The sequence below is a fragment of the Anser cygnoides genome, chromosome 10, assembly GCF_040182565.1.
Source record: "Anser cygnoides isolate HZ-2024a breed goose chromosome 10, Taihu_goose_T2T_genome, whole genome shotgun sequence".
NCBI lineage: Eukaryota > Metazoa > Chordata > Aves > Anseriformes > Anatidae > Anser > Anser cygnoides.
In genome coordinates this window covers 18,138,061-18,158,225 of record NC_089882.1, presented here as the reverse complement: position 1 = coordinate 18,158,225, position 20,165 = coordinate 18,138,061, and the positions used below count along the sequence as shown (strand labels likewise).

At 63.0% G+C, this 20,165-nt stretch overlaps 1 protein-coding gene across 1 annotated transcript; it reads left to right on the top strand.

Annotated features, from left to right (window-relative positions):
- The first annotated feature begins 15,078 nt into the window (after positions 1-15,078).
- LOC136791635 (maestro heat-like repeat-containing protein family member 7) lies at positions 15,079-19,795 on the top strand. The gene is made up of 13 exons (XM_067003376.1): positions 15,079-15,772; positions 16,060-16,282; positions 16,408-16,530; positions 16,745-16,824; positions 16,945-17,065; positions 17,138-17,224; positions 17,488-17,592; positions 17,744-17,927; positions 18,239-18,732; positions 18,828-18,982; positions 19,084-19,231; positions 19,402-19,580; positions 19,663-19,795. Exons 2-13 carry the CDS (start codon positions 16,061-16,063, stop codon positions 19,793-19,795), a joined length of 2,031 nt encoding a protein of 676 aa, XP_066859477.1. The 5' UTR covers positions 15,079-15,772; position 16,060.
- Positions 19,796-20,165: the final 370 nt, after the last annotated feature.

Below are 20,165 nucleotides of genomic sequence, written 5' to 3'. Positions count from 1 at the left end.
AATACATGCAAGAGATGTAGTGTAGCTCCGCACTCCTTTATTTATGGACGTCCACATACGTGGAGAGGTGTGTGTGAGAAACAAGGTGCTTGTGGCAGAGGTGGCTGCGCAGTGCTTGGCGGGCTTGGTGGATAGGGAAGTTTTCCAGACACGATGGCGCTGAGTACGTCGCCAAGGTGCTAGCCTTGTTATCCAAGCACGGCTCCAGGCAAACCAGGTTGTGAAGTATCAGGGCTTTGGGATTAAATTTTATTTTATTTTATTTTATTTTTTTTTTTCAGGGGGGTGAGGTGCGAAGCTGCAGACACTCTATAGGAAGGAATTTCCCAGCTGGGCAGAAGCCTCCCAGCTGCCAGCCATCCAGGGCCTGGCTGCCGAGCAGGGCAGAAGAAGAATGGCAGACAGGGCTTTCCACATCACGCTGCCCAGCCATGCCAGAACCTGCCCCCAGAACACCAGCTGGGACTTGCCCGTAGCGCTGCTCAGGCCCCCGGAGCTCTGCGGGAAGTGGGAGCTGGGGCTGGAGGAGATCCTGCAGCCGCACAGCTGGAACACCAGCAAGGACACCACCTTTGAAGCAGCGCTGCGGGGCACAGCAGGGCCCTGGGCTCTTCTCCGTCCTTCTACGTGCTGGTGGCATGCCCGGACCAGCTCACGAACCCCATGAACAACAGGGCTTCAGCCGTCGCCTCTCCAGCAGCGAGCCTGGACCAAGACCCCCGCATAAGGGAGACAAAGCTCGAAAGATAGGAAAAGCTATACCCTTTTTCTGTGACTGGGGATCCAGCACCTAGTTTGGGGGCTGCTGCTCAGAAATTTCCCTGTGTGGCAGACCTCGCTGCAGGGCTGAACGTACCCATCCAACCAGCAGGGCTCAGGACTTGTTGATGCTCTAAGGAAAAGCCTGAGGAGACAGAGAGCTGTGTCACCAGCCCACGGGGCGCCGCACAACAGGCTGGCCAGGACAAGGAGACAAAGAACAGCCAGCCAAACAGTGCGAAAGAAGCAGAAAACCTCGCAGAAGAGGTTCTGCCTCTGTTCTGCCGCTGGGTAAGGAAGCGGATCTGAAAAGGGACAGCCTCGTTCGCAGCTGCTCGGAAGAGAGCCCCAGCTCCTGTCTGGAATTGTCTGGTGTCCCCAAGGCCGCCAGCACTGGGAAAAGCCTGTTTATCGCGGTGCCTCCCCTTTCCTGGTCTCGCAGAGTCCGCACCTCGGGACTTTTTCTGGACTGGGAATGGGGAAGATGTCATCGGTCTGAAGAGCAGAGCTATGGGGTCCGGCCTTGGAGCCGGTGAGGCCATGGGTCCCGCTTTGCTGCAGCTTCTCCACCTACAGCCCATCAACGAGGGCGACGCAGGAGGTGTCTTTGATGTCACCTTGACGCCCTGGCCGCCCTTGTATTCATCTTTCATGGCAAGGGTTTGGTAGCAGGAGGGCAGGAGCTGCCACCTGTGCGGGACCCCCGCTGCAGCAGTGTGCTCCTGAAGGATGGACCCCATGGCACGGACCCATGCTGCAGCAGCTCTGCAAGTCCTGCAGCCCGTGGGCAGCCCACGCAGGACCACTTTGGGAAGGCCTGCAATGGCATGGGAGGGACCGCATGCTGGAGCAGGGCAAGAGAGCGGCCGGGAAGGAGCATTCGGGACTGAGCCCGTTCCCCCGCAGAGCTCGGGGCAGGCGGCAGAAGAGGCTGGAGCGGGCGGAAAGGTGTCCGCAGGTTGCTTGTAGCTTCTCGCTGCTCTGGGCAGTTAGCGCGAGGCGAAGCACGGCCCGGACACTGGCGACTCGGGTGCAGAGCTTTATTCTGAGAAGGCATGCCGCTCGGCAAAGCTGCCGGACGGCTGCCAGTCCTCACCCCCCCGCTGCCCCGCACGCCGGGGGGGCCGCCCCCAGCCCTCGTAGGAGGGCCGGGACGGTGGTGGGGGACGGGGGGGTGGTGGGGGACGGGGGGGTGGTGTCCATGGCGGCTGCGGGGGCTGGAGGGTGCTGGGCTGGTCGCGCTGCAGCCAGCTGGCCGGGGGCGGGCGGGTGCGCTGTACTCGTCCGGGCACGGGTGGCGGCCGCTGGCGCTGGGCCCGTCTCGGTGCCCGGGCTTCCGAGGCTGCGGAGAGGCGCCTGCGGAGAGAGGAGGCTGGGCAGCACCCGGCGGCCGCGCCGCAGCACCTCACCGGCGGTGCTGCAAGGCCAGCGGCAGCCGGTCGACGGGGAGCTGGGGCAAGAGACGGCCACTCACTGCTGTCTTTTCCTGCGCAGCCGGATGACCCCGCAGCACAGAAGCATGACGAAGAGCAGGGAGCCCAAGATTGCCGCCGTGCTCACGAGGCAGTGCTTGCGCACGGCGGCACCGTCCGAGGCACTCGCGGTCCTCTCGCCAGCCGCACCTGGAGGAACAGCTCGGGGCCTTAGCGCGTGCTTGCGCTGCTGGGCAGCCTGCGGGAGCTCTGGCAGTGCCGAGATGTCTGCTCTCCCGCTGCCAGCCTCTCAGTGAAGAAGCTGCCTTGCTTTCAGCAGAAGGCACCGCCGCCATGCTCCCAGCTCCCAGCACGCGGCTCCCGCTTACGGCCTGCTCAGTACCTGGATTCTCTCGAAAAAACTGAAACACCCCGGTGTGGCGGGCTTCTCCGGGCTCCGAGAGCACTGCCAAGAATCAGAGAAAGGGAAAGCCTCAGCGCGGCTTAGGCACAGAGGATGCAGAAGGACGGAGAGGCTCCCTCTGGGCCCGTGCCCCATCTGCGAGTCCGTGCAGCCCCCTGGGCCGCAGGTCGCAGGAGGGGTCCCACTCGGTGCTGCGGTGCTGCTTTGGGCCCCTGGGGACTTTGGCAAGCTGCGGGACTCAGGTGCTGCGGGAGGTACGCTCCATTAAGGGTCACGGGCCCCGTCAGTCACCTGCTGAAGGCGCTTCAGATGCCTCTTTCCCCCAAGGGAAAAGTGCCGAAGCCCCTGGGAACTGGCTGCGGTGGGAGGCAGGCAATCCCTAACCACAGGCACGGAGGCCCGCGAGCATCTCTGTCTGGCACACTGCTGGCGCTGAGCTCCGCACGCCAGAGACCACAGCCCTCCTCCAGAGCGGTTCCAGGCTCCTTTGGCAGCACCTGCTCTGTGCTAACCGTGCCAGCGGACGGCAGTTACCTGGCGGGACGGTCGCTTGCGCTGCCTCTGTCGCTCCCTCAGAGCCTGGCAGCGTGTTTCCCCTCGGAAACGCCTCCTGCTTCACAGCCTCTCCGTCCGCCCCTTTAGAAAGAAAGCGGCACAGTTGGATGGGGAGCGACCGTTCCTCAGCAGGAACGGGCTATCTTCAGGAGGCGATGCTTCTCAACATGCACACAGGTGGCTTTGCAACAAAGCCTAGGCTTTTGGGGGTGCTCCTAGTCGCTAGTCCAACCAACCGATCACCCCGGGAGATCACCGCGAGGCTCCGACTGGGGCCTTCCTGCCGTGCAGGCTACGGCGTGTCCGGGGCTGTACCCAGCCCCTCAGGCTTCCACGTGCAACACACCCACCCTGTGCTCCGTCCAGTTCCTTCAGGATTTCCTTCAGGATTTCCGAGGTCCTCTGGGAACTTTTGCCTCTTTTAGCTTGACGCATCGCTCTTCGAGGACCTAAGCAGAAAGGAGGACGTTAAATTCCGTGTGAATAAAGCACTGAAAAGCAGGCTCCGAAGGTGCAGAGTGAGCACACCAGAGACACCGGGCTGACGTTTGGGCTTGGAGCCGGCAGCTCTCAACGCAACTAAAAGGCCCTACCCGTGTGACCTCCCTGCAGCTCGGCGCCGGGACCCAGCGGGGAAGCTGGATAGCCATCGCCTACAGCCACGCCTGCAAACAAACACAGAGCAGAGCAGCTCCCACCAAACGGGGCAGGATGCTTCTTCCCATCGCACAGCAGTGAATGCAGTTCCAACAGGGGACTGCTGCATGGCCCTCGGCTCTCCCTCCCGCCCCGGAGCCTCTTGCAAACAGTCACCAGGGGCCTGCAGTGCCACCGTGCTGGGACAAAACTAACCATGCGTGCAGCTGCCCAGAGAAGGGCCTCCCCAGAGCTCACCCCAGGCTCTAAACTCAACCCCAACGTGCCCGCTGGCTCTGCAGCACGGGGGCGGAGCGGCTGGCAAAGACAGCCTGGCAAGGCAAAGCGCCCCAGGCGTGTCACCGAGCCTGACCCCTTCCCTCTCTGCTCTCCTGCATGTCTGAGGCCAAGGAAGGCTGAAGGTCCATTTCACGCGGACAGCAACCAAAGCGGTAAATGCTCACTCCTCCCAGTGACTTACTTGTGGGATCGCCCTGGGGCACGGGGACAGGACCATGCTCAGACGTCACGTAGCCATCACCTACGGGCACAGAGCAAAAACGTTCCCACTGCGCGCTGTGACCTCCTTCTTCCCCAGTGCCCTGCAGTGACGGAGGGGCCGGGGCACGGCACAGGGCCCAGGAGCAGGGCAAGATTCCCGAGGCTGCAGCAGGGCCTGGGGACCTCCTGGCTGGTGCCGGCAGCTTTCAAAACTCTGCCTGCAGGCCACGTGCGGCACCCCTCCGGGGCCGGGCGGACAAATGCACAGAGGCCTGCCGGTGCTTCCTTACCAGGACATTCCTAACAGACGCACGGGAAGCCCACGCTAAAGCATGGGGGAAAAACAATCATCCCCGCTTCTTGTGGAGAAGAGCCCACTGGCCAGGGAGAGGCTGCAGCACTGCTCAGCTAGCGCAGAAAGCCACTAACAAACCCCAAGGAAATGAAGATCGACATCGACGTACCTGTGGGGTGCCACCCAGTCTCAGGAGCAGGATTCCACGGGGCAGCTGGAACAGCACGGCCTGCGGGCACAAAGGGGGTCCAGGACAGGTGAGGAGGGCTTCCACTGCGTGCTGCAACCAGTTCTGCCCTCGGGAAGCCCCCCCAGTGAGCGGACAACCCCTCGGAAGGCCTTCAGGGGATCTCCAGTCGCACGTGGACCAGTGATCACAAAGCAAATGCTGCTTCTTTCGAGGCAAGGGACGGTGACAACTTACCGCTGGGATGCCCCTGAAGCTCCACTCCAGGATCCAGCTGAGGAGCTGGGTAAGCGCTGCCGCGCGCATCGTCACCTGGAAGCAACCAGAGAGAAGACACATTCCCGTTGCCCGCTGTGCCCCTGAGCACCCTGCAGTGACGGAGGGGCCGGGGCATGGTGCGGGACCCAGGCACGGGGCGAGACTCCTGAGGCTGCGGCGGGGCTCAGGGACCTCCCGGCCGGCCCCCGCCAGCTTTCGGGACGCAGGCTGAAGGCCACGCGCAGCACCCCTCGAGGGCCAGGCGGACAAACGTACGGGAAGGCCGGACCCGGGGCAGCGCGGCGCGTGGCTCGGCTCACAGGGGCCCCGGGGGGGCTCAGCCCAGGCTTCAGCCCCCAGCCCCTCCGGCGACTCGCCCGGCTACGGCCCTGCCGCTGCCCCCGGCGCTGGCACCCACCTGCTGCCAGCGCTCGCCTTGGCATAGCCCAGGCATCCCGGGCACACAGGCCTGCCAGCACGAGGAGGAGGAGGAGGAGGCGGGTGGGGGCCGCAGCCCCCCACATCCGCCCCATGCTGCCACCGCCGCGTGAGTGCCGCCCGTTGGGGCCGGCGCAGAGAGGTGCCCGTGGCCTGGCACAGCGTCACAGCGCGGCGCTGTGACCTCATGGCCGCGCCCTGCTGGCACAGGGGCTGCATGCATGGGGCTGGGGCCGCGTGGCATCAGCGCTCGGGGCGCAGGGCAAGCAGAGCAAGCGTGTGCAGACGGGGTGCTGGGGAGAGCGCTGCTGTGCCGTCGCTGCCCCCGGCACTGCCGGCTTGGAAGGGACCCTCAGAGGGCACCTGGCCACCCCCTGCCGCAGGCAGGGACAGCTGCCCCGGCCCCAGGGGGCTTGCAACTCCGTCCAGCCCGGCCTGGGACACTGACAGGGCACCATCCCTGACACAGCCCCTTCCCGACTGACATCAGCACCCAGCTTGTGACTGAAGCACCAAACCAGGCTGAGCCTGGCCCCTACAGACCCAAATAGTGCTGGGGTGTCCCTGTCCTTGGGCGGGCTCATCGCTGCCTGCCTTCCCAGCACAGCCCCAGCTCTGTGTGCCGAGGGCATTTGGGGCTGGAGGTTGCCAGCAGGGTTTGGCAAATGCCCACCATGTGCCCGGAGGAAGGATCTGCCCCCTCTGACTCTGGCCAGCAGCGAGCGTCCTTTTGGGATGCTGCCAGGCTGCACGACGACAGCCAGGCGCTGTAGCACTGGGGACAGAGTCTCGAAGTGGGTTCCCTCCAGAGGCCAGCTCTTCTGAACCAGAGCGGCCGAGAGCAGTTTCCCCCAGCAGCTCTTCAGCCCCACGAGGCCCCATTTGAGCCAGCAAACCTGTGACCAGCTGCCAGCAGGGCCTTTGGGATGCTCCGGGCACACAGAAAAGACCCTTTCTGAGGAATCAAAGCCTCATTTTTAGGGCCAAATGTCTCATTTTCACCCCGTAACCCCTTCACTTCAGGGCTAAGAGCATCTTTTGTGGATCCAAAACCTTTTTATCACCTTTTCTTTGCACCTGAAAAGCATACAGGTATGGCACCAAGGCTCCTCTTTACAGACCACAGCCTTGTCCTTAAGCACCCAGCTTTCAGGACATTTTCAGGGCAAGAGAGCCTATACTTGGGATCCAAAGCCAACTTTTTATCACCTACACCCTCCAGTTTTGGACCCAGGCTCTCATTTTTAGGGCCCAAAGCATTCTTTTTAGGCCTCAGCGTCACATAATAGAGCAGAAAGCCTCTTCCTTGGGCTCGAAAGCCTTGTTTGAAAGGATAAACCCTCCTTTTTACTGGCTTTTTCTTGTTTACAGCCACACTCATATGGACCAGGCTGCCATTTTTAGGGCACAATGCCCCAGTTTTAGGGGCCACACTTTCATTGGAAGGTGCAAAGCGGCCTTCTCAGACGGTCAGGCCCTATTAGAGGGGAACACCCCTGCTTTCAAATTCCCAAATCCTCATGCTAGGAGACGAGGCCTGAATTTCAGGGTCCAAAGGCTCATCCTGAGAGCCCAAAGCCTCTTTTTTAGTGCCCAGAGCCTTCTCTTTGGGACCCAAACCCTCAGTTTGGGGTACAAAGGCTCATTCTCAAGGCACCCTCCACAGCGCAGTGCAGCCAGCGGAGGCGCACTGGAACTGGCCACACGCAACGGATGGAGGAGAGCCTGGTGGTGGGGACAGACCACAGGTCCTGGAAACACTGCTGGAGCACTGACCTCTTTCAGGCCCAGGTAAGTGAGCCTCCTACAACTGGCAGTTGCCGTGAGACTTTTACCCCAAAATACATGCAAGAGATGTAGTGTAGCTCCGCACTCCTTTATTTATGGACGTCCACATACGTGGAGAGGTGTGTGTGAGAAACAAGGTGCTTGTGGCAGAGGTGGCTGCGCAGTGCTTGGCGGGCTTGGTGGATAGGGAAGTTTTCCAGACACGATGGCGCTGAGTACGTCGCCAAGGTGCTAGCCTTGTTATCCAAGCACGGCTCCAGGCAAACCAGGTTGTGAAGTATCAGGGCTTTGGGATTAAATTTTATTTTATTTTATTTTATTTTTTTTTTTTCAGGGGGGTGAGGTGCGAAGCTGCAGACACTCTATAGGAAGGAATTTCCCAGCTGGGCAGAAGCCTCCCAGCTGCCAGCCATCCAGGGCCTGGCTGCCGAGCAGGGCAGAAGAAGAATGGCAGACAGGGCTTTCCACATCACGCTGCCCAGCCATGCCAGAACCTGCCCCCAGAACACCAGCTGGGACTTGCCCGTAGCGCTGCTCAGGCCCCCGGAGCTCTGCGGGAAGTGGGAGCTGGGGCTGGAGGAGATCCTGCAGCCGCACAGCTGGAACACCAGCAAGGACACCACCTTTGAAGCAGCGCTGCGGGGCACAGCAGGGCCCTGGGCTCTTCTCCGTCCTTCTACGTGCTGGTGGCATGCCCGGACCAGCTCACGAACCCCATGAACAACAGGGCTTCAGCCGTCGCCTCTCCAGCAGCGAGCCTGGACCAAGACCCCCGCATAAGGGAGACAAAGCTCGAAAGATAGGAAAAGCTATACCCTTTTTCTGTGACTGGGGATCCAGCACCTAGTTTGGGGGCTGCTGCTCAGAAATTTCCCTGTGTGGCAGACCTCGCTGCAGGGCTGAACGTACCCATCCAACCAGCAGGGCTCAGGACTTGTTGATGCTCTAAGGAAAAGCCTGAGGAGACAGAGAGCTGTGTCACCAGCCCACGGGGCGCCGCACAACAGGCTGGCCAGGACAAGGAGACAAAGAACAGCCAGCCAAACAGTGCGAAAGAAGCAGAAAACCTCGCAGAAGAGGTTCTGCCTCTGTTCTGCCGCTGGGTAAGGAAGCGGATCTGAAAAGGGACAGCCTCGTTCGCAGCTGCTCGGAAGAGAGCCCCAGCTCCTGTCTGGAATTGTCTGGTGTCCCCAAGGCCGCCAGCACTGGGAAAAGCCTGTTTATCGCGGTGCCTCCCCTTTCCTGGTCTCGCAGAGTCCGCACCTCGGGACTTTTTCTGGACTGGGAATGGGGAAGATGTCATCGGTCTGAAGAGCAGAGCTATGGGGTCCAGCCTTGGAGCCGGTGAGGCCATGGGTCCCGCTTTGCTGCAGCTTCTCCACCTACAGCCCATCAACGAGGGCGACGCAGGAGGTGTCTTTGATGTCACCTTGACGCCCTGGCCGCCCTTGTATTCATCTTTCATGGCAAGGGTTTGGTAGCAGGAGGGCAGGAGCTGCCACCTGTGCGGGACCCCCGCTGCAGCAGTGTGCTCCTGAAGGATGGACCCCATGGCACGGACCCATGCTGCAGCAGCTCTGCAAGTCCTGCAGCCCGTGGGCAGCCCACGCAGGACCACTTTGGGAAGGCCTGCAATGGCATGGGAGGGACCGCATGCTGGAGCAGGGCAAGAGAGCGGCCGGGAAGGAGCATTCGGGACTGAGCCCGTTCCCCCGCAGAGCTCGGGGCAGGCGGCAGAAGAGGCTGGAGCGGGCGGAAAGGTGTCCGCAGGTTGCTTGTAGCTTCTCGCTGCTCTGGGCAGTTAGCGCGAGGCGAAGCACGGCCCGGACACTGGCGACTCGGGTGCAGAGCTTTATTCTGAGAAGGCATGCCGCTCGGCAAAGCTGCCGGACGGCTGCCAGTCCTCACCCCCCCGCTGCCCCGCACGCCGGGGGGGCCGCCCCCAGCCCTCGTAGGAGGGCCGGGACGGTGGTGGGGGACGGGGGGGTGGTGGGGGACGGGGGGGTGGTGTCCATGGCGGCTGCGGGGGCTGGAGGGTGCTGGGCTGGTCGCGCTGCAGCCAGCTGGCCGGGGGCGGGCGGGTGCGCTGTACTCGTCCGGGCACGGGTGGCGGCCGCTGGCGCTGGGCCCGCCTCGGTGCCCGGGCTTCCGAGGCTGCGGAGAGGCGCCTGCGGAGAGAGGAGGCTGGGCAGCACCCGGCGGCCGCGCCGCAGCACCTCACCGGCGGTGCTGCAAGGCCAGCGGCAGCCGGCCGACGGGGAGCTGGGGCAAGAGACGGCCACTCACTGCTGTCTTCTCCTGCGCAGCCGGATGACCCCGCAGCACAGAAGCATGACGAAGAGCAGGGAGCCCAAGATTGCCGCCGTGCTCACGAGGCAGTGCTTGCGCACGGCGGCACCGTCCGAGGCACTCGCGGTCCTCTCGCCAGCCGCACCTGGAGGAACAGCTCGGGGCCTTAGCGCGTGCTTGCGCTGCTGGGCAGCCTGCGGGAGCTCTGGCAGTGCCGAGATGTCTGCTCTCCCGCTGCCAGCCTCTCAGTGAAGAAGCTGCCTTGCTTTCAGCAGAAGGCACCGCCGCCATGCTCCCAGCTCCCAGCACGCGGCTCCCGCTTACGGCCTGCTCAGTACCTGGATTCTCTCGAAAAAACTGAAACACCCCGGTGTGGCGGGCTTCTCCGGGCTCCGAGAGCACTGCCAAGAATCAGAGAAAGGGAAAGCCTCAGCGCGGCTTAGGCACAGAGGATGCAGAAGGACGGAGAGGCTCCCTCTGGGCCCGTGCCCCATCTGCGAGTCCGTGCAGCCCCCTGGGCCGCAGGTCGCAGGAGGGGTCCCACTCGGTGCTGCGGTGCTGCTTTGGGCCCCTGGGGACTTTGGCAAGCTGCGGGACTCAGGTGCTGCGGGAGGTACGCTCCATTAAGGGTCACGGGCCCCGTCAGTCACCTGCTGAAGGCGCTTCAGATGCCTCTTTCCCCCAAGGGAAAAGTGCCGAAGCCCCTGGGAACTGGCTGCGGTGGGAGGCAGGCAATCCCTAACCACAGGCACGGAGGCCCGCGAGCATCTCTGTCTGGCACACTGCTGGCGCTGAGCTCCGCACGCCAGAGACCACAGCCCTCCTCCAGAGCGGTTCCAGGCTCCTTTGGCAGCACCTGCTCTGTGCTAACCGTGCCAGCGGACGGCAGTTACCTGGCGGGACGGTCGCTTGCGCTGCCTCTGTCGCTCCCTCAGAGCCTGGCAGCGTGTTTCCCCTCGGAAACGCCTCCTGCTTCACAGCCTCTCCGTCCGCCCCTTTAGAAAGAAAGCGGCACAGTTGGATGGGGAGCGACCGTTCCTCAGCAGGAACGGGCTATCTTCAGGAGGCGATGCTTCTCAACATGCACACAGGTGGCTTTGCAACAAAGCCTAGGCTTTTGGGGGTGCTCCTAGTCGCTAGTCCAACCAACCGATCACCCCGGGAGATCACCGCGAGGCTCCGACTGGGGCCTTCCTGCCGTGCAGGCTACGGCGTGTCCGGGGCTGTACCCAGCCCCTCAGGCTTCCACGTGCAACACACCCACCCTGTGCTCCCTCCAGTTCCTTCAGGATTTCCTTCAGGATTTCCGAGGTCCTCTGGGAACTTTTGCCTCTTTTAGCTTGACGCATCGCTCTTCGAGGACCTAAGCAGAAAGGAGGACGTTAAATTCCGTGTGAATAAAGCACTGAAAAGCAGGCTCCGAAGGTGCAGAGTGAGCACACCAGAGACACCGGGCTGACGTTTGGGCTTGGAGCCGGCAGCTCTCAACGCAACTAAAAGGCCCTACCCGTGTGACCTCCCTGCAGCTCGGCGCCGGGACCCAGCGGGGAAGCTGGATAGCCATCGCCTACAGCCACGCCTGCAAACAAACACAGAGCAGAGCAGCTCCCACCAAACGGGGCAGGATGCTTCTTCCCATCGCACAGCAGTGAATGCAGTTCCAACAGGGGACTGCTGCATGGCCCTCGGCTCTCCCTCCCGCCCCGGAGCCTCTTGCAAACAGTCACCAGGGGCCTGCAGTGCCACCGTGCTGGGACAAAACTAACCATGCGTGCAGCTGCCCAGAGAAGGGCCTCCCCAGAGCTCACCCCAGGCTCTAAACTCAACCCCAACGTGCCCGCTGGCTCTGCAGCACGGGGGCGGAGCGGCTGGCAAAGACAGCCTGGCAAGGCAAAGCGCCCCAGGCGTGTCACCGAGCCTGACCCCTTCCCTCTCTGCTCTCCTGCATGTCTGAGGCCAAGGAAGGCTGAAGGTCCATTTCACGCGGACAGCAACCAAAGCGGTAAATGCTCACTCCTCCCAGTGACTTACTTGTGGGATCGCCCTGGGGCACGGGGACAGGACCATGCTCAGACGTCACGTAGCCATCACCTACGGGCACAGAGCAAAAACGTTCCCACTGCGCGCTGTGACCTCCTTCTTCCCCAGTGCCCTGCAGTGACGGAGGGGCCGGGGCACGGCACAGGGCCCAGGAGCAGGGCAAGATTCCCGAGGCTGCAGCAGGGCCTGGGGACCTCCTGGCTGGTGCCGGCAGCTTTCAAAACTCTGCCTGCAGGCCACGTGCGGCACCCCTCCGGGGCCGGGCGGACAAATGCACAGAGGCCTGCCGGTGCTTCCTTACCAGGACATTCCTAACAGACGCACGGGAAGCCCACGCTAAAGCATGGGGGAAAAACAATCATCCCCGCTTCTTGTGGAGAAGAGCCCACTGGCCAGGGAGAGGCTGCAGCACTGCTCAGCTAGCGCAGAAAGCCACTAACAAACCCCAAGGAAATGAAGATCGACATCGACGTACCTGTGGGGTGCCACCCAGTCTCAGGAGCAGGATTCCACGGGGCAGCTGGAACAGCACGGCCTGCGGGCACAAAGGGGGTCCAGGACAGGTGAGGAGGGCTTCCACTGCGTGCTGCAACCAGTTCTGCCCTCGGGAAGCCCCCCCAGTGAGCGGACAACCCCTCGGAAGGCCTTCAGGGGATCTCCAGTCGCACGTGGACCAGTGATCACAAAGCAAATGCTGCTTCTTTCGAGGCAAGGGACGGTGACAACTTACCGCTGGGATGCCCCTGAAGCTCCACTCCAGGATCCAGCTGAGGAGCTGGGTAAGCGCTGCCGCGCGCATCGTCACCTGGAAGCAACCAGAGAGAAGACACATTCCCGTTGCCCGCTGTGCCCCTGAGCACCCTGCAGTGACGGAGGGGCCGGGGCATGGTGCGGGACCCAGGCACGGGGCGAGACTCCTGAGGCTGCGGCGGGGCTCAGGGACCTCCCGGCCGGCCCCCGCCAGCTTTCGGGACGCAGGCTGAAGGCCACGCACAGCACCCCTCGAGGGCCAGGCGGACAAACGTACGGGAAGGCCGGACCCGGGGCAGCGCGGCGCGTGGCTCGGCTCACAGGGGCCCCGGGGGGGCTCAGCCCAGGCTTCAGCCCCCAGCCCCTCCGGCGACTCGCCCGGCTACGGCCCTGCCGCTGCCCCCGGCGCTGGCACCCACCTGCTGCCAGCGCTCGCCTTGGCATAGCCCAGGCATCCCGGGCACACAGGCCTGCCAGCACGAGGAGGAGGAGGAGGAGGCGGGTGGGGGCCGCAGCCCCCCACATCCGCCCCATGCTGCCACCGCCGCGTGAGTGCCGCCCGTTGGGGCCGGCGCAGAGAGGTGCCCGTGGCCTGGCACAGCGTCACAGCGCGGCGCTGTGACCTCATGGCCGCGCCCTGCTGGCACAGGGGCTGCATGCATGGGGCTGGGGCCGCGTGGCATCGGCGCTCGGGGCGCAGGGCAAGCAGAGCAAGCGTGTGCAGACGGGGTGCTGGGGAGAGCGCTGCTGTGCCGTCGCTGCCCCCGGCACTGCCGGCTTGGAAGGGACCCTCAGAGGGCACCTGGCCACCCCCTGCCGCAGGCAGGGACAGCTGCCCCGGCCCCAGGGGGCTTGCAACTCCGTCCAGCCCGGCCTGGGACACTGACAGGGCACCATCCCTGACACAGCCCCTTCCCGACTGACATCAGCACCCAGCTTGTGTCTGAAGCACCAAACCAGGCTGAGCCTGGCCCCTACAGACCCAAATAGTGCTGGGGTGTCCCTGTCCTTGGGCGGGCTCATCGCTGCCTGCCTTCCCAGCACAGCCCCAGCTCTGTGTGCCGAGGGCATTTGGGGCTGGAGGTTGCCAGCAGGGTTTGGCAAATGCCCACCATGTGCCCGGAGGAAGGATCTGCCCCCTCTGACTCTGGCCAGCAGCGAGCGTCCTTTTGGGATGCTGCCAGGCTGCACGACGACAGCCAGGCGCTGTAGCACTGGGGACAGAGTCTCGAAGTGGGTTCCCTCCAGAGGCCAGCTCTTCTGAACCAGAGCGGCCGAGAGCAGTTTCCCCCAGCAGCTCTTCAGCCCCACGAGGCCCCATTTGAGCCAGCAAACCTGTGACCAGCTGCCAGCAGGGCCTTTGGGATGCTCCGGGCACACAGAAAAGACCCTTTCTGAGGAATCAAAGCCTCATTTTTAGGGCCAAATGTCTCATTTTCACCCCGTAACCCCTTCACTTCAGGGCTAAGAGCATCTTTTGTGGATCCAAAACCTTTTTATCACCTTTTCTTTGCACCTGAAAAGCATACAGGTATGGCACCAAGGCTCCTCTTTACAGACCACAGCCTTGTCCTTAAGCACCCAGCTTTCAGGACATTTTCAGGGCAAGAGAGCCTATACTTGGGATCCAAAGCCAACTTTTTATCACCTACACCCTCCAGTTTTGGACCCAGGCTCTCATTTTTAGGGCCCAAAGCATTCTTTTTAGGCCTCAGCGTCACATATTAGAGCAGAAAGCCTCTTCCTTGGGCTCCAAAGCCTTGATTGAAAGGATAAACCCTCCTTTTTACTGCCTTTTTCTTGCTTACAAATCTATCTTACGGACCAGGCTGCCATTTTCAAGGAACAAATCCCTATTTGTAGGGTCCATAATTTTATTATAAGATTCAACGCGGCCTTCTTAGATGTCAAAGTCTTATTTGACAGGAACTTCTCTGCTTTCAAATTCCCAAATCCTCATGCTAGGAGACGAGGCCTGAATTTTAGGGTCCAAAGCCTCCTTTGCGGGTCCAAACACCCATTCCGAAGGAACAAAGCATCACTTCAGGATCCAGAAAGAAGAGGGCAGGCCACACTGTCTTTCATTTTTACGCCCCAGTGTAACATGCTAAGGCAAAAGCCTCTTCTTGGGCTCAAAAGCCTTGTTTGAAAGGATAAACCCTCCTTTTTACTGGCTTTTTCTTGCTTACAGCCACACTCATATGGACCAGGCTGCCATTTTTAGGGCACAATGCCCTAGTTTTACGGTCCACACTTTCATTGGAAGGTGCAAAGCGGCTTTCTTAGACGGTCTGGCCCTATTAGAGGGGAACACCCCTGCTTTCAAATTCCCAAATCCTCATGCTAGGAGACGAGGCCTGAATTTTTGGGTCCAAAGCCTCCTTTTCGGGTCCAGACATCCATTTCGAAGGAACAAAGCATCACTTCAGGATCCAGACCCTGAGCTGCAGAGTCCAAAGGCCCAGGTTTCAGCTCCAAAGCCTGACTTGGAGGTACAAGCTCCCCTTCACTGCCCTCACCCTTTACCCCCGACCACCCTCGGGTCTTTCACCGGTACAAGCGTCATTATTAGGACCCACTGTGTTCTTCTTAGGCTCCAATCCCCTATTTTCAGGCTCCGGAACCTCCACTTGGGATCCAAACCCTTCTTCTGATTGCCTAAATCCTCGATTTTCAGGACCAGGGTGCTTCTTTTAAGTCACCAAGTGCTTTTGGTCAGGGCCCTCACACCCGCTTCTGGATCCAAAGCTAGCTTTTTCTTGCTTACAGCCACACTCATGTGGACCAGGCTGCCATTTTTAGGGCACAATGCCCTAGTTTTAGGGTCCACACTTTCATTGGAAGGTGCAAAGCGGCCTTTTAGATGGCGAGGCCTTATCTGAGAGGAACACCCCTTCTTTTCATATTCCCAAATCCTCATGCTAGGAGACGAGGCCTGAATTTTAGGGTCCAAAGCCTCCTTTTCAGGTCCAAACACCCATCTGGAGGGAACAAAGCATCATTTTTTGATCCAGACAGAGGAGGGCGGGCCACGCTGCCCTGTCATTTTTAGGCCCCAGCGTCACATATTAGGGCAGAAAGCCTCTTCCTTGGGCTCGAAAGCCCTGTTTGAGAGGATAAACCCTCCTTTTTAGTAGCTTTTTCTTGCTTACAAGTCAATCTTAAGGAGCAGGCTGCCATTCTCAAGGAACAAATCCCTATTTTTAGGGCCCACAATTTTATTATAATTTTAGTATTCCCACGCCAGGGCCCAGGGAGCGTCTCCGGATCCGGGAGCAGGGCCTCTGGGGCGGGTCCCGTCCCAACGGACACAACGGACCTGGTTCCGTGCAGCTGCGACTGCTTGGAGTGCTTTCCGGTGCTCCAGGTGCGAAGCAAAGGCACAAACCGCGGGCACCTTGCCACAGAAACCCAGCGCAGGAGCCAGGGCTGAGGAGCAGGTGGGTCAGCGCTGCCAGGGCTGCGCAGCGGGGCCGGCCCCAAGGGGCCTGGTTCGGCAGTGGGGCTGGGGGCAGCCCCGGGCAGGGGGACCTCCCTCCAGTGCAGGGGATGGCGTCTGCAGGCCCCTGGGGACAGGACCCCCGCGGGGCTCTGGGGCCGCCCGCCCGAGGGCAAGAGGAGGGGGCCTGGGTGGGGGCCTGGGGCTGGCGGCAGCGGTGGCACTCTGTGGCATCCCTACCCCGCGACAGGAGCGGGAGCCACATTCACTCCTGGGCACTCCCTGCAGGATGTCGGGGATCCCCCCCTGCTCCCCGCGAGCGGCCTGGCTGGAGGAGGCTGGGGCCTCCCCGGCCTCCAGGCCCTGGCCGCAGCCCTATGAGGAGAGTGAGGTGCAGCCACTGCAGGCGCCCTCTGGCTCAGGCGTGGGCCCTTCTGCCTCGGCCGCGCCGCGGCAGGAGGAAGAGGACGCCCTGAGCTTCATCCGCGCTTGCTGCAGCCGCAGACCCAAGGTACCGCTCGCCCTTTGTGCTGCGGCTGCTGGCCTCCTCCGGGCAGCCCCTGCCCCGGCTGTGCCCGCAGGGAGACTGCTGGGCTCCCCTGACCCGCTCGCTTGTCTCTCCCCTCCGCGGCTCAGCGAGAGGCACAGAAGCTGAGGTTTCTGGCCTCCGTCTGCGACGCCTGCAAAGCCGCCGTCGCGGACCACACCACCTGGGACGCGGTGTATTTCTGCCAGCTGGAGGTGGCGCAGAGAATCAAGGTGAGGGGACGCCCTGCCCCGCGGGGAGCACCCTCTGGCTGGGTGCTGGGCACGGCCCTTCCCGCTGCAGGGCTGCGGGGGCCGCCGGGGAGCCCCAGGAGCCGGGAGGTGGCTCTGGTGGGGGCGCTGGGATGGGGCAGCCCTGCAGGCCAGCCCCTGTAGCCGCTCGTTGGCCGGGGGACACTGCCCTGTGCCCTCGCGCTGTGCCCTCCAGGCGCTGCTGCAGGAGGAGCCCACCGATCGCCTGGACACGGCGGTGCGGCAGAAAGCCATGCTCGCCATCGCCGCCATGAGGTACCTGGGCCAGCGCGGGCTTGGCCGCCACGGTGGCCCCGGTCCCGGCCAGGGGCCCCGAGTGGGGCACAGGGTGCCGCACAGGGGGCGTTCCACACCTCTCCCCTCCTCCCCTTGCAGCAGAGCGGGGCTGCTGCCGCAGGACAGGACGAACGGCCTCCTGCGCGCCTGCCTCTGCAGCGTCTTCCACCTCCCTGGCCACGAGGACACGAGAGACACGGACACGTCTCTCTACTTCAAGGTATGCACGGGCTGGGCGCTTGGGACACCACTGCTCCCTGTTCGGGTGCCCCAACCCCTGTCCTCCTTGCAGACCATGGAAGCCCTGGACAGCCTGCTGCAGGTGCTGGTGGGCAGCGCCGGCGCCTCCGGCCTCCTGGAGCTGCAGAACATCTTGAAGGTCTGGCTTTGGCAAAGGCTGGGCTTCACGCACGCGGTCAGTTCTCTGCCGCAACGCCTGGTGCAGGCAGGGGTCCCCAAGGCGGGGGCTGGCCCACAGCTGGCCCTTGCGAGGCTGGAGGGATGTCTGGGGAGCAACGGGAAGGGAGCGGGGGCTTCAGCAGGACAGGGGCATGGCCACCCGCCTGGCCACCGCAGCAGGGGGACAGCTGGAAGGACCAGTGCCCCGTGCTGCGGGCACACCAGCAGCTTTTCTCTCCCCAGCTCCTGCTGCCCTTCACCCAGCGGCAGCCAGAGGCCGTGGAGGAGAGGGCCATGGCGCGGATCGCCAGGCTGGCCGCCTTCATCAACACCTGCTCCTTGCCCCAGGTAGGGAGCCCCTGGTGCAGGCAGCCCCGGCGCCCCCGTCCTCGCTCCGCGGCCGCGGCTCTCCCCATCTCCAGGCTTGCGCAGAGCCGGGGCTGGGGCTGGGGCCCCGCCGCCCCGCTCAGCCGCGGTCCCGCGCTGCCTCTCTCCCCAGGTCAGCTCCTGCTTTGCAGGAGCCACAGTGGTGAGGCATCACCACCCCGAGAAGCACCGCTTCTCCATGCTGGGGAGGCTGGTGGGGAGCCTCCTCCTGTGCTGCACTTCCAAGAACGAGGGGACCAGGCACGAGGCAGCGGAGGCTGTGCGCCACCTCTACATCTTCATCGGGCAGCAAAGAAGTGAGAGGAGCCGCGTCGGGCTGGGTCCCTCCAGACACGGGCACGCCGGCACAGCCAGGCCAGCACCAGGCCGCCTGCGCCTCTCTCCTCAGCAGGAGAGACCCGACCGAGCGAGCCCGGCTGCCTTTCCGCGGGCTGACGAGCCGTTCCCCCTGCCCTGAGCGCGAGAGCCCGGGCCCTCCCTGGAAGCGCTGCCCCCAGCTCTGCTCTGGCATGCCCCCTTCCTGCCAGGGAGGCTTGTGCCCGAGCCCCCGGCTGCCACTGCCAGGTCCCCAGGCCCCCCCGCTGACACTGTGTCCGCTTTTCTCCAGGAACAAGGCTCTGGGACCAGGATGCCGAGCCGCCGCAGCTCCGGGAGCGCTGGCGAGCTCGGCTGTCCTTACGGCTCTCAGAAGACGGCAACACCAGCAGAATCTTCATGGTGAGAAGCGCCAGCCCTGAGCCCCGGAGGAGACCCCGGCCCTGCGACGTCAGGAAGAGGACCGGCGCTGTCCCCGACAAAGCCCGGTCCCCACGGGGCCCGCACGCGGCCGCACCCCAGCCGTCGCCCGGCCCAGCCCCTGCTCCCAGCTCTCCTGGGGCGCTGGGAGCAGCAGGGCTGAGCGGGGCCATCGCAGCCCTCGGGGTGACTGACGTCTTGTCCTTCCTCCCACAGACGTTTATGAAGTACCTGCAGCCCTCTGAACGGTTGGGCGTCTTCCTCGCCGCCGTCGAGAGCATGAGAGCCCCGAGCCTCTACAGCACCAAGCTGGCTGCCCACATGGTGGACGTGCTGGCGGCAGAGACCGACTTCCATTCGGGACAGGTGGGTACCCGCCAGCGGCCCGGCCACGGCTCCAGCCCTCGGGGCTCTGTTCCTGCTCTGGTGCCGGCCCCGTCTCACCCGTGTCCCACCTCCAGGTGCTGAACATCGTGTGGGCCATCTACAGAACCCTGCCGTCCGTCAGAGCCGCGCTGGCCCTTCAGAGCCTGGACAGGGCCCTGCTGGCGCTGGCCAGCAAGCACCCCAGGGAGACGGTTGCCAGCCTGCTGCAGTGCTCGCCGACCTGCACCAGGTACGGGGCCCAGCGCGTCTCATCCACCCCCCCCCACCACCACCAGCGAGGACAGCAGCCGGGCCGGGGGAGGCCCTGCTGACAGCCCGGGGGTCCCGCAGCGTCGCCGTCACCATGTGGAGGGCGATGGTGTCTGAGCCCCCAGCCACAGAGAGGGTGCTGCGGGAGCTGCTCCGCGTCCTCATGAACCAGTCTGGGTGCAAGACATCCACCTCCATCAAGGATCACCCGCGCATCCTGGCCCTGGCCGTGAGTTCCTCGCTTGCCCATCTCCGATGGACAGGGGCCCCGCTCCCCTCCCCTGACCCCTCCCAGCCTTATCCGCACCCTGGGGCACCCGGGCGCGCCCACGGGGCCAGCCTGGGGGTCTCCACCCTCCTCTGTCCCTCCCTGCCCACGCCTCTGGGTGCTTTCTGCAGGCAGCAAGGCCCCTCCACGAGATCCTCCTGCTGCCCAGCTGCCTGGAGGAGGCGAAGGCCATCTTCCCCCAGCTCTTCCTGGCCCTCCTCGTCCAAGCGTCCTTCACCACGGAGCTGACGCTGCAGGAGGTGCAGGTCTTCCGCAAGAAGCACCGGCAGGACCTGCTCACTCCCATCAGGTGCCACATCCCCGTCCCCTGCTGCTCAGAGGAACCCAGGGCTGGGGCTCCCGGCGTGACCCGGGCCCTTCTCTGCCCGCAGGTCCACGGTGCAGTCCCTTCTTTGCAGGTCCAAACCCCAATTTGGAGGCAACAAATCATCACTGTGGGATCCAGAGGAAGGTGGGCCATGCTGCCCTGTCACAGCGACAGCCTGCTGCAGCGCCTGTCTGTGACCAGGCCACACAGGACACCTCGGTTTTGACAAGGCGCCCTCCACAGTGCAGTGCAGCCAGCGGAGATGCAACTGTCTTTTTATCGCCTACACCCTCCGTTTTTGGACCCAGGCTCTCATTTTTAGGGCCCAAAGCTTTCTTTTTAGGCCTCAGCGTCACATAATAGAGCAGAAAGCCTCTTCCTTGGGCTCGAAAGCCTTGTTTGAAAGGATGAACCCTCCTTTTTAGTAGCTTTTTCTTCCTTACACGTCAATCTTACAGAGCAGACTGCCATTCTCAAGGAAAAAATCCTTATTTTTAGGGTCCACAATTTTATTATAGGATGCAACGCGGCATTCTTAGATGGAGAGGCCTTCTTTGAGGGGAACAC